The following is a 14,467-nucleotide window of genomic DNA, read 5'->3' on the forward strand; positions in this document are numbered from 1 at the left end:
GTAATAGTTCTAAAATATATTTGATAAATTCAAGCTCAAAGTCCATGTTAAAGCCTGTATTTAACGCTTGTTTTCTATTTTACGTAACTGCCTTGTTTATTTTAAAGAGGTGGTGGCAGAGTTTGTCTGCGTTTTTTGAAAATAATTGTTTCTGATTTAATTCGATTGATTTTAATTTTCTACTTCTTAAAATATTTAATTAGGATTTTAAAATATTTTTGTATCATCATCGTACATAGTTAAACGCGTATTTTTATTTTTGCGATAATGTTTTAGTATACAAAATAAAGAAAGACGGCTCATGCAAACTTTTGTGAAGAAACCCTGCTAGAATTTTACGCGGTGTCGAGCGTTCATTATTAAGTGAAACAACATTACGTGCAATTTAAGCATAGCAGGTGGTCGAGAGTTTTGTACTTATATAGTCATACATTTTTTTATATCAAACATTAAAAGATATGTACTGTTTTTAGTGTATTATATATATGCACTGTCAAACCATTAAATTGATGTGTTATCGAGTGATTTTCGCGGAAGCCGAACTGTTAGTAAATAATTTTATTACCCAAAGATTATTTTAAATATCATAAATATTACATTTTTGATATTTTACTAAATAACGATAAAGAACTAATGGGGCGATAACTAATAAGAATGGTTCAATCTTTATCGGATTTCTTCTCTCGAGATGTTCAATGGAGTAATCTACGTCGTCATTTTGATTTATGACTGCCATAGAATTACGGTGAAGTTTAGTGGTGTTTGCTATATCAAAATTTTATTGATGTAACAATTATTTTATCTAATAAGCTAAACTGGTATGTAATTTTCTCCCAGAATTCTGTTTATAATTTTTTAATTTTTCGTTAATTAAACTGAAGCTTTTTAAAAAAATAACCAGTGGGCTAATAAATATATGAAAATTTATTTAGTTTTAGTTATGATTTTATCAGATGTAAAAATTATTAAAAAAATACTTTAGCTTTAATTGTGCGCTACTTTTAAAAAAAATCCATATTTAAACCATATTTCAAAATTAATAATTCAAGATTAAACCATATTTCAGTCAGTTTTTCAACAACAAATCATTGTATAGATAGTACTGTCTTAAGTGCTGTTTATTAGTATTACAGACATGATTAGATTCATAAAGACAATGTTAATATTGTAGATTCTTTTTAACATGCACCTCTATTCATGTAATGATAAAACGAAAATTATTATAAGCAACAATGTAAAATAGAAATATACAAATTTTGCTAGTAAAATTATTTATATTTATCGCACATATTGGACATCAGTTAGACATTATTAGATATTTATTATACAATAATTATAGTGTGGTTTTATCTAGATGTTCTTTCAGTTTCGTGACAGTGCTGTGTCATTTTTATGTTTCAGTATGGTATTTTGTATTTAAAATAAACATTTATATATATCTTACAAATATTAAAGAAAGCTGTTGCATACATTTTATAAAACTTCTTTCGATTTATTTCCCGAATGTCCCCTGGGTTTCGATTGAATAAGATTTTACTTTATTCCAATTGTTTTCTGATACACCAGAGTATAGCAAAACTATAAACCACATATAATATTTGCAAGCTTGACAGCCAAATGGCAATGCCTTATAACTATAATATATATCATTCATTAAGTATATACAATTATTTTGTTATTAATGAATAAAGCAAAAACAGGTAAAATACTTTTTATATTTTTTTAAATAAAATATATGTTTATCTCTGAAAAAAATATTAAGTAATAAGATTACTTTTGTTAAATACGAATTTACATATGTTAGATTTCGCAAATTTATGTCAACACAGTATGCGAGACGTTTCGGTCAAAGCACTAAAGTTCAGCAAGTATTAAAAGAAGTGATACATACACATCTACCTTGTATTGTAGAGATAAATAATTACATATTCTACTGGAAGTTAATAAGTCATATTCGAGTGCTCCAAAGATAAACTGGGATAATAACCAATTACCTTTGAACATAAATATCTTTATATTTTTTTCTGTTCACTTAGAAAGGCATATTATATGGTTCTGTGATTTAATATAACCGATCCAATGTGTATTATTTATAATGTTTTATTAAACATATTAAATTTGTGAAAGTAAAAATTTATCTAATCATTAAATAAAATACTAAAATATAATTTTATGAAAAAACTTTTATTTTTTTCAGGCATGCATCAAATCGGATCTGACCTCCGGGGACAAAATGTGACAGTGTTAACAGTGGTTTGCTTCGCCTTGTTCGACATTCCACGTTGTCGAATGTAAGGTCTCAAATGGTGATTACCGCGCATCGATGTCTCCTTCGATTTCCGGTAACATGTTTGACGCCAAAACTACTTGGCTGACGGCGCCACCGCTCTGGAACAGCTCTTGTTCGCACCCAAGGTTCACTAGTGCCGACTTCCTGTCCGCCTTGACGTTCGGCGACGTGGTCAGGGCCATTGTCATACTGTTTATGTCTGTGGGAATCATTGGCGCTAACCTGTTAGTCATCTGCGTATTAAACAGCAGGAGGTACTCAAGATACATCGGAAGCCAGGTAATGCAGGTTGCTTTGTTGTTTTTTATTAAGTGTTACAGTGTGATGTAAAGCTGAGAGACACATTTAAATATATACCATAAGCATCTCACAGTGCCTCTTGCTTCACCCCTCCATTAAAAAAAATAGAACATGTGTATTTTTGTAGTCAAAAATAATATAAAAAAAATAAGGACCCATGAATTTTTTTTACTCAAAAAGCTTCACATTTTTATTTTTATTATACGAATAAAGCTATCTGTGTTTAGTTAAGATTTTTTATGCGAGATCTAGTAAACCGTTTGTAATATAGTATAACTCATTGCATTACCATTTGAAAAAAGCTTCGATTTAAAGCCCGAGACCATACTTTAGTAAATATGCTAAAAATAACAAAAATATATATTCATTACTTTTTGAGAATTGTCAGTGAAAATCAAATTGAATCAATATTTTTCTAAATTACAACAAGATAAAGATTAAAATCTACTTTGGATTATTAAAAAAACAAGATTTTATTAACAGGCAAATTTAATGGCGCTTCTTCTTATATCAATATTATTGTAGTTCTTAGATTACTAACGAAATATGAGGCCGATTTAAGTGGTTTAAAAATCGTAAGCATTTTTATGTTATTCAAATACTTCCTATTTTTATTAAAAGCTTTTAAAAAAGCATACATATTTTCAAACGATAGTACAAAAGTTCCTCAGTAAAAGTACTATAAAAACTCTAGCTGTTTAAAAACCGTGACTTATAAGAAAGGTAACTCAAGAGCAAAAGAGTCTATCTATTTTTTAACACAGTATATAAGAGTGAAAATAATGTGATTTTATATATACTTTGCTTATGCAATAAATTTTTATGTCACAAAGACTTTGGATATACGAGTTATTCGAACTCATTCTACGTAGAGCTACGCCGAGTTTTAACCGAGACTTAAAATACGGATAAAGCAGCTGCATTTGATTTTACGTAAAACCTAGTCAAACTACGAATACTGAAATTCAAAGTTAAACTGATCTTTGCGAACAACTAGATTATACAAAATGTATAAAAATTAATACAATATAAATTGTACTTGATTTAAAAACTGTTGCAAAAAAATATAATGACTCAAATTATCAATAATTTTATAAAATTCATACAGAGTTCATTTTAGTATAATTTTGTTGTGATAATAAACACGTTAAATGATAATTGTTGAATTACACCTGAAGGAAGCTGTTATGTATCTAGTGAGATGCTGCCACTGAACAAAACCATCAATTCCTCTAAATACTACTCACAATTAACTAAAATAAAAGAGTCGAGGACAAGACGTGAGAGTTTTCTAATAGAGAGGAAATTGTTATCTCTTATGATAATCCATGACTAAATTTCCATGGAGACTCGATAACAGTGTTGCATAGTTTTTTTTTGCATGGATGTTTTTGTGCATTCATCATTTTACAATAGTTAAGAACACCTTCAAACGTGCATTTTTGTCGTGCTTTTCAGTATAATCTTACTAGTGTAAAATAACCAGATTTAAATTCCTGTCAAAACTGAACAAATCCAGGGAGTTCTTAAAGAAAGAATCTTAAAAATATGAGGAATAAGGTCGTCGATCAGAATGGTACATACAGAATTGATTATTATATGTTACATTCAATATATAAAACTGTATAGAAGCCTTGAAAAAGTTGGTTGTTGGTAGTTTTAAAACGTCCCTGATGAGTGAATTTGTGCTTTCCTTTGCTTCACAGATATCCAGATGCCTTTTTTGGTAAAGGTCTTAGCTAATTGGTAACCCTTATATATTTTTTTACAAATAAATGGAGTAATTTTTCAGTTACAATCCAGAACTTTAAATATATGAAATTAGTTATATCTTAAAACCCTATTTAGTTATATTTATTATACATACTGTTTAATCCTATAGAATTTGTTATTTAGCAGCTCCTTTAATACGAATTTAAATGTGTCTATTTGCTTTGTATCACACTGTGGCTACATCATATATATATAAATGTAAATAATTTCTAAAAAATACGTTTTTTTAGCCACGTTACCTGTTGACATCGCTGGCCCTGAACGATCTCTTTATTGGTGTCTTGGTCGCACCTGTCGCTTTCTTGCCCGCCCTTTACAAGTGCTGGCCCTATGGAGAGATTTTTTGTCAGATACAGGTAAGATACCTCTTTTATATACACACATATGTATGAAAGTGTTCCCTCTCCAAACACGTATTTCTTATCCTTTTACCGTCTAGATAAATATACATTTTTCGCATCGTAGTGTATAGTGTAAAATGTTAAAGGCGAAAAGCGTGCATTAAAATGCATAAGTGAAATTGTTTAAGAACTCCATTTGCGCTTAAATTATAGAAGACACTTTCTTTATGAATATGCCAAAGTAACTCTAATGTCTCTGACTCAAAAACGTACGTTTCCCACGCTAATGTACGGGTGCACAAAGTAATAATATGTACAGCAGGCACGTTTGACACTTGCCTTAGTGTTCGTCTCCCGCAAAACAGACACATACAAATGATAAATTTACGTGATACTATTCTGCTTTAAGTTAGACATGATTCGCGTAAGACGCCATTGAGATGGTTTAATTAAATTACAAATAGACTGATGTTTAGTATGTAATAGTGAATTTTAACGTCTGATTTTTTAAACTACATATTGATAAAATTTACAGTTGTTTTACATATTATAATTATTATCGTACAGTTGAAATACGTGAGTTCAAATGGCAGGTCTTGGAAGTCAGAGAGTCTTTGGTGGCGTGTCAAATTGTATTGTTGTCGGCTGTGATAACGGTGAAGCAGCTGTGAAATGTCGTATTGTGTTCTCGTGATGCTCTCAGCTCACAGCTTTTATAATATTGGTTTAAGCTAGTTTAGGCGAATCACGAATAAAGATGTTTGCGAGCCAATTACATTGCATAAACGGTCCAGATAGCCACTTAGGGGATCGGTGAGCAATTAGTAAAAAATCAATAATAGTGTGCGCAACGTAAAATGTATTGTTAAGCACGCATCTTTTCCAAACAAAGAGTAGCTTTTTTCAGCAGTACGTCTCGTAACGTATATGTTATTAGGTGATATATTTCCAATTATTAACGCAAATATTCAGTTATATTATCTATCTTTTATTGTTGCATAAATATACGTTGTGTGGCCTGACTTTTAATCTTTCTTTTGGTTTCTTTGAATGGTCATTAGAGCGACATCTAACTCGTATCATATTGTGCAAGAGGTTGAAACCATACACAATATATTCTCTTTACTTAGAGACTTTTTTTCTGCATCTGAATTTTTTTATTTAAGTTCAAATGTTGTATAGTGTAACATATGGCTACATACATTTTTTCGCAAAGATTATTTTTTTCTAGCTAAATTTATTAACCTGATTTATATATAAATTTAACGACTTATTGTAACTTATACTTTAATACAATAACAAAAATTATGATTTAAATAAAATTGGTTCTTTATAAATATAATTCCCAGATCTAAATAAATTTATTATGTATTACAGTATATTATAAACAATAAAAAAAATGTTGACATATACTAAGAAAATAATCAATGAACAAAATCTAAGGAAAAAATCTTAAGTAATTTTTATTTAAGTGTGTAATTTAACATATAAATTTAGTGATTGCATCTTAGTGGCAATGAAGGCTTAGTGTCAGTAATTTATTAAAAAGTAAAAACATAAATTTTCATGCCATGTAGAAGCGTGAGGCAACTACATCAAAATCGATTATCTGTGTAAATTGTAAAATATTTGTTTACGTGTTACATGTTGCTCTATAAAATATATGTTTCTTTTCATCCTCGATTTGACAGAAACTACATAAAATACAATATGATTGATGTTTTCCACAATGTTGCTTCCTAGAAAACATTAAATATTTAGCAATATGTTTTTGGCTTGTTATGACTTGAACTTGATCTTTTGTCAGACTATTGTATGCATATCAAAACAAATATATATTTAAATAAAATATGGTAAGATATCTTTAAAATAAAATATACATTCATTTAAAACACCATATTATTTAACTTTTAACATAGTATTAATCAATAGATTTCATAAATCAGTTTTGTGTACTATCATCATTTATATAATTAATCGATTTTTAATGGCATTTTTATACCTGCTGCAAGTGTGTAAAAACGACGATTCTTGTATCTTATCTTTTCGAATTTGTACATTAAAATTATATAGATAATTTTAGTATCATAATATGTTTCGCAGTAACACATTCGTTGTTAACAGGCCCATATTTATTTTATGTCGGATAATTAAAATATAAACAAGCAGTACTAGATTCGAACATAATGGAGCGTTGTCGGGTCCACTTGTGGTGTTGACCGATAAAACTTTTTACGAGCTACACCGTCGAGTTTCGGCAATTTCTCATATATCATAGACGTTTAAACGTATGCTCCGCGTGTTTGGAGGGTGTGATGAACAAAACTTCCCCAATAAATTCGCCCCTTGTCACTTCGGATAAGCGCACAATTTATTTTTTGATGCTTCGGCAAAAAGCGAAAACTGCGAGAGGGAATTATTGAAAATTATCTGAAAATACACATATCTTGATATTTTTTAAATCGGTCGTTGCTATGGTATGAGTCAGGATAAGGGGAGGCGAAAGGTCATGAAGCGAAACTGTAAGGATTTTCTATTTGTTTTTTTTTATTCTTGTTGTAACTCGCAATGGTGGCTCTCTCGCCGTTTATCCTTATTTGGTTTGTCGGTAAACTGGATATTGATCCCTCGGCTTAAAATTTAAGAAGTTAACGTTGAGTTTAGGTAATATATTATTTAATATGTTGCTTTAATAACACATTTATTTTACTTATTATTTTTTTGGCATTAAGCTGATTTTATCAAATTATACGAAAAAGTTTATCGATTAAAAAAAATGTGCTGTATTATGTGAACTAAATTTTCAAAGAAATATAAATTTAATATTTGTAATGAACATATTTTATGTTACATAAGAAAAATATAATCTAAGCTGCCTATAATATTGCTTATTTCATTTATAAATATTACTACAAATAGCTAGTTGGAATTTATAGAATTTCTAGCTAATTTACTAAGTGACATTTGATTAAATTTTATATACATATACGAGTCTTCATATATCCATTATGCCACAATCTGTAAAACACCTGCAAAACACTTAAAAATATGGTGAAGCAGATTTTTCTATTCTTTATTGCTATTTCAATCATGCTCGTTAGCTTATGTACATTTTTAATAGTCTAGTGATTCAGACAGAACCAAAACTGGTGACTGGAAATTATCTTTTTCTCTTTAAGTACTTTAAAGATAAGTTTTTCAAACAGCTTTGAACACACTAATAGCAGTGAAATTAGTCTGTAAGATGTTAAACTTCAAGAAGTTTGTCTGGATTCAAGAGTTTGATCACTTCTGCAAACTTAAGACGAAAGGCTGTGTTTATAATATGTATTATTTAAGAGGTTCGCTTTTCATAGCAGCTTTTTAAATTCGCGTCTCTTGATAAATTTATAGTTAGGAGCTTTGTTCAAATTTATTTAATTCTTAATTATTTTTTAAGCTTTCCTAACGGTTGTGCATATATCCATTTTCTTAAGAAAGTATTTCTTTAGCAAGTTCTTCGTTTGATACTGATTTATTTACAGTAAATATTTTTGTACTAGTTATCTTTGATCCACTTATTTTCACAGTTTTTCAGTGGTGATTCTTAAGCTACGAGTCTTTTGTATTTTATGTAAATTAATTTTTGATTTTAAAATATAACGTATTACGAATTTAGTTTTTTTTTAGAAAAAAAATGTTTATTAAGTCAGTTTGATATCAAAAAGTATATTTAACGATACGACTGTAGAATATTTGTTTAACATTTATTCACAATTTTTTACAAGTAAAATCTGATCATTTTATATTTATGGATATTTAAATAATTATTTTTGCTTAAATATCTATTAATTAAATTATTTGTAAAATATTAAAATTTAATAAATCGTTTGATGAATGATTGATTTTATACTAAATTTTAATAAATATTTATAATATATAATGGGAAAAACTGCGTGTATTTGATGCTGAAAAAGAGAGCTGGCACAATGATTCGTTTGAGTAAATTGTTCTGAAGGTCAAGTCAATCTTGATAAAAAAATACATAAAAATATCTTTTAATGCTTGCACTACACTCTCTAGAAGTTGTCCGAACCGAAGTTCAACTGAAGTCAGCCGAGGTTGCCGACTTCCGAGTAGCGGCCACCCTGCCGTCCGGACGGCGGGCGTGAATGACGTCTGCACGGCGGCTGCTGTCATGTACAGCTGGCATATTTGTGCGCGATCGAAAAATGTGCCAAATAATCACAATTTTTAAATTGTCATATTATTTAAATTACGCTACTGATAATCATAAGAATTTGTGTGGGCACTCACCAATACAATATCAGTGAAAAATTTTCGGTCGTAAATATTCAATTTACGCAAAATATTTGTCGGCTTTTGCAAAATGCCATAGGGCATAAAAATGATACTTCAGAATACGAACACCACATCTGTGACTATCTTAGAATTTGTCGCCATCAATTCTAAATAAGAATTCGTTATGGTGTGACATTTATATAAATCTATCTAGGAAAATACATAAGAATATTTGAAACGATTTTTTTTAACAAAATCAAGTACCACTTATTATTTTTTAATTATTTAATTTCTTATGAAAAAAATACAATAACAATATATGTTAGAAGAATATACTATCAAAAATATAATTAATCCCTTTTGGTGCCCTAAAATATTCAAAGATATCAGTAAGAGTCTGTTGAAGTCCCCGATAAGCATGTGGTATTATAACTTGACCACGTGACCACGATGCAGTGCTCGATGTGCGTGTTAATCATAGGACGCCTACGCGCATACTGAAATTGAACCGAGTTACTCGTTCTATCTCAGTTTGCGAAAAACCATATCATTATCTCTCTCACTCTTGTCATTTAACACGCAAGAGAGCGAAAGGGAAAATATCTCACCGCTCGCGTTCTAAAGAGCAGCTCTGATTTCGGTCCGTTTGCCGACAATGTTCGGAAGCGCTCGAAGCTGGCCAAGTCGACTGAATTACCTCCACTTTACCTCCCGTTCTCGGTAGCCTCGGACAACTTCCGAGAGATTTTAGAGCGGGCAGAACCGAGCTCGACCGAAGTAACCCACTATATTATTCGTCCTTGGCCAACCTTGGCCTACTTCCAGAGAGTGTAGTGCAGGCATAAGCTTTGTTTAAGATTTCGATTCTATGCAAAATAGTAATTTTACCATAACATATTTTAAAGTACATACTCTTAATAAATTTATTCAGTTTTTACATTTAATCAAAATAATCAGTATATGGGTTTCTTGTGTTATCTGTTAACATATCTTAGCTTTTCTACTATTATCAATGAACATCACAATAATTAGGTTAACAAGTAAAAAAAAAACTATAAAAACGACGACAAAAAAATATAATACTAGGCGTAAAAAACTTTTTATTTATATTAATATTGTACCAATAATACCTAATAATATAAATGAAAAACAAATTAAAACTGTAAAATATTTAATAATCAAAAATACACTGATTTTTGTGGTTTTAATATGATAATATTACTTATGATCTTACATGTCCAGGCAAATACAAAACCAGTTCTTTCATGTTATAAAATGCTGTTGTATATTTTTTTTATTTATGCTCGAGTTATATATTTAATTTATATTTTATCATAATAATGTGCCTAATACATTTTTATTACTTCTAAGCTTATATCTTTGTATGTGCAATATATTACGAGCGTCCTATTCTAGAAATAAAGCATAAATTATATTGCGAATTGAACAAATTTGATTATTAATGTAAAGGCCTAAAAACACGCTTTGCGTTTAATAAAACCAATTTGAAAGCTTTTTTGCAATGAAGATTTCAAGATTTGATTTCGTAATTGAGTTTCATCCCATAACGTAATAAACAGATTTTGTCGAAAATTTTGTACATTATAAACACGACTCAAAATTATTATAAAAATCATAATATGATTATTCATAGTAAAGAAGCGCTCTTGGTATGAATAAAATAACGCTAATTAAAGCGAATCGAAAGAAAATCGAAAAAGTTACTTTAATGTAACAGTTGGCACTGCAAAACAAGGCTTTAGCGAAAATTTCACGAGAGAAAATACAGCAGTAAAAATTTTCGTGCCATTAAACGCGTTACCATTATCGTTTTTGTGTGCGAAAAAAATTATATGTGGTGAAAAAATAATGCGAAAGCGTAACATATTTATGTGTATAACTATATACATTATATAATCATATATAGTTATATTTGATAGAGTGTAGAATTATATCAAAAGTGTTTTAAGTAAATTTTATTACTTTATACTGTACTTGTTTGTCATGTTAAATTATAAATTGCTTAATATTAAATATTATATTTTTGATACTAAGCATATAAGGTAAATTAAATTTAAATTAAATACAATTAAGTAAAATATAATAATTTCATAACCTTTATGTTTTAATTTAAATATTAAATCTTATGAACCAGTTACGCCTCAAGGCAAGTTAGAGCTCCTAATATATTATTAATACATGCACTGAAAGATGCAGTTTGAAACTTAAATTTTACTGACACTTATATTTCACTGTTGAATCTGTTGAATTTCAGATATGTAGAACTGTTGCTGTATTTGTTCTTTTTTGTGTTTTTAAATAATACTCTGTATTGTTTTTTGACTGTCGTTATTTTAATTAAAATAATCAATAATTATTAACGCAGTTTTTTAATCCCAATATTTATTTTTATTGTCAAGTCTCAGTTTTGATACGAGTTGGTTTATATTTTCATTAGTTAAACATAGTCATTAGAATAACCTCTAAAATAATTATGCAGATCGTTAAAACTACAACAATACAGTATTTAAATAAAAGTCTATTTTGATTGAATTATTGTATTAGCCTAATTCAAAGACGGTTTATATAGATTATATTATATATTGTTATAATAATTTATATTATCATTGAACAATAGTTATACACGTACATACATATAAATAAATAAATTATTCTATTAATTTCAAGAGTGTCTGTTGTTCAATCAAATTTATATACGCGCGTTGATTGAAGGTTTATTTGAAGTTTACCAATATATTAAAAATCAAACTGCGTGAACTTTAGTAATTAAATTTGACGAGTCACAAATCGCTTTATTCAATCACTTGGCGAAGTAAAATTGAAAATCAGCGTTAAAAATTTATATATTATAAATACGTGTGTATATATAAAATGTAATGTACAAAGATAAATAGTATATTTGTGGGCATTTCTTTTTATGTCGTATTTTTCCAGGCGAAAAAATAAAATAAACTAAGGGGATATCGTTAATTTACATAATACATAACGTTTATACACGTCATTTAGTTCTGGGTCGCGAAATTTGAGAGCAGTTAATCGCACTTAACCTCTTTTTTAGTGGGTCCATGCAAAATTTAGAATTTTTAAATTGCGCGTTAATGATGTATTATAACATTATTCTCGTTGTGATAATTTATGTAGAAGATAAGCAGTTAAGGCCTAATGCATATTTTTTATCTTTTTTATAAATGTAATAGTTGCTATATAAGATTTTTACATATTGTTAAAAATATTTATCCGCTCTTCTAAAATTCAGAAAATTATTTTATATATTGCATATATTTTATAATTCTTTACTAAGCTTATATTTGTTTATTTTTAAGTATTTTGTAATTTAAATAAGTTTATGTACTAGCTTTTTATAAAGCTAATTGGATTTTTCTAAATATTTTAATAAATATATAGATATTAATACGCGATAGAAAAAAACATGGTAAATGATGATGGTACTAAAGTAATCGTTTCAATTAAGTCGTATTATAATTATCGCATCTTTCATATCACACAAAAACGCTCAACTTCGTGCATAAATTCGAGACATCTACTTTATTATCGATGCCATCTCATATTGAAAAAGTTTTGGCAAACGTTCATACGTATTAGATAAAAATTTTGGCTCGGATTCGAACGATTCCAATGATAGTTTCAGAAATTTGAGTTCATTTCCCACACGCGAGTCGCAGTCGAAAACTATGTGCGCGCATAAAAATACATTACTTATACCTACGTATTGCGCGAAAATGAAAAACTCAAGTTTTCTATTTGCTCTGCACGAATTGAAAATACATTTTTGCGCCGTTATTGAAAGAAAAATTTTCTCGGGGCATTCTCAATCCGGATGACTTCTCGCGAATGGCTCGAACGTATGCACGATCGGAACAATAACGAGTTTCTTTCCGAATATTTTTCCATATACGAGGATCGTTTAAAAAGCTCCCGTTTTATTTTATCATATATACTAATAGTTATCTTTTAAACATTTAACCTTTTTACTTTCGTAGAAAATGTGTATTACCAGTCATAGTATATTTTCATTAGAATTTCAGTAAAAGCATATCGAAATATGTTTTCACTGGTAGACATATATTTTAGCCATAAATATATGCTGCTATATAATCTCATTTGACAGGCAAAAAATATCTAATAAAAGCGACCTAAATAGTAGTCTTTAATTGAAATTTGTACAGTTTTACTAATTTTGCTGGATGAAATTATAAATAAATTATTTGTTATACTAGTGAAAATATACTTTACTGAAAAATATACATAACTATAACACAAACGTTCATTTACTGTGCAAACCCAAACCTAACCTAAACGAATTAATCAAATTTAACTTGATACAATGTGAGTTCTAAAAATACTGTTTTCAAACTTTCAACAGATAAAGTTGGGTTAGCTTAATTCGATTATTTGAATGGATTTGAACAGCAAATAGACGTTTCGCAACTGTTAACTTTAGTTTCATTTACATTAAAGAGCAACATATAGTATAATTAGCACCTATCAATTAAATTATATTTTCACTGGTATAAATATAAACATATATCTACTAGTAAAAATGTATTTTAAAATGGTTTTACTGAAACATTTAGTAAAAATATTTTTACTAATAAAAATAAACGTTTACTAAAAAATACATATAAAAAAGCGGCTGCTTTCTCGGTCAATGCTAAGCGCAGCTCCGCTTCGTGTGACTTTGGATAAGCTCTTGTGTGTTTTTTGATCAACGTTTCTGTTGGAAGTGAATTATATGCGCTTGGTTAAGATAAAGAAGGTTTCTTTGCTCTGCCACTTGATTGAGAAATATTATATTTCCGCTGTTTTTCTTATAAAAATCATAGAATGATCGCTAAATTTTGAACAGGTGGAGATTGAAAAACACATTTAGCACATTTTACAGCTATCTGTCGGCACCTGATAATATGATTAATTTATATGTGTGCAAAGGCAGCAAACGGCTGATGTTACTTTATTCGGGGATTCTAAGCTATTGTAATTGTATATCGTCACGTACATATCCCATTTTTGTTTATTGCGCTTTTAACGCGTATATGCAGCAAATCTTATTTTCATAGTTATTGCGTTTTTGAAATAAATGCTTTTAACTTAATGGTCCTAACGTATATTTATATTTATATTAATGGAAGTTTGAACATATAGCCTTACATGACTGAGCCTTGCTGCAGCTTTGCTAAGGTTCATTGGTCACAATGATCACGACGTGCTTTCGACAAGTGTTTCTCACGGCAATGGCCACTGAGAACATATCGCGGGTAACTGTGAATTAAAATTGAAATAACGTGAGCAAATTATTTCGATTAGATTTGGAACATTTCCGAGGTAAAGAATGAGAAAAAATATATATAAATATCTTTTACTTATACTGTTCTAATATATATAATAAAAAAAATTTATTAACTAGTATGAAAAATTAAGCAAAACATTTGATAAATAAGTC

At 28.9% G+C, this 14,467-nt stretch overlaps 1 protein-coding gene across 2 annotated transcripts in view; it reads left to right on the plus strand.

The window, feature by feature from the left end:
* Positions 1 to 2,197: 2,197 nt before the first annotated feature.
* Positions 2,198 to 14,467, plus strand: part of LOC148227145 (trace amine-associated receptor 8b) — a 77,795-nt gene continuing 65,525 nt past the window's right edge. Inside the window, exons 1-2 of one of the 2 annotated variants that reach the window (XM_088201808.1) lie at positions 2,198 to 2,578; positions 4,594 to 4,719. In XM_088201808.1, the coding sequence (XP_088057934.1) occupies positions 2,324 to 2,578; positions 4,594 to 4,719 (381 nt within the window). In that variant the 5' untranslated portion in view covers positions 2,198 to 2,323. The remainder of the gene's footprint in view (positions 2,579 to 4,593; positions 4,720 to 14,467) is intronic. The other variant, XM_088201809.1, reaches the window with a different exon arrangement.

The sequence above is a fragment of the Plectrocnemia conspersa genome, unplaced genomic scaffold, assembly GCF_051122295.1.
Source record: "Plectrocnemia conspersa isolate PC_06_02 unplaced genomic scaffold, ASM5112229v1 ptg000013l, whole genome shotgun sequence".
Lineage (NCBI taxonomy): Eukaryota > Metazoa > Arthropoda > Insecta > Trichoptera > Polycentropodidae > Plectrocnemia > Plectrocnemia conspersa.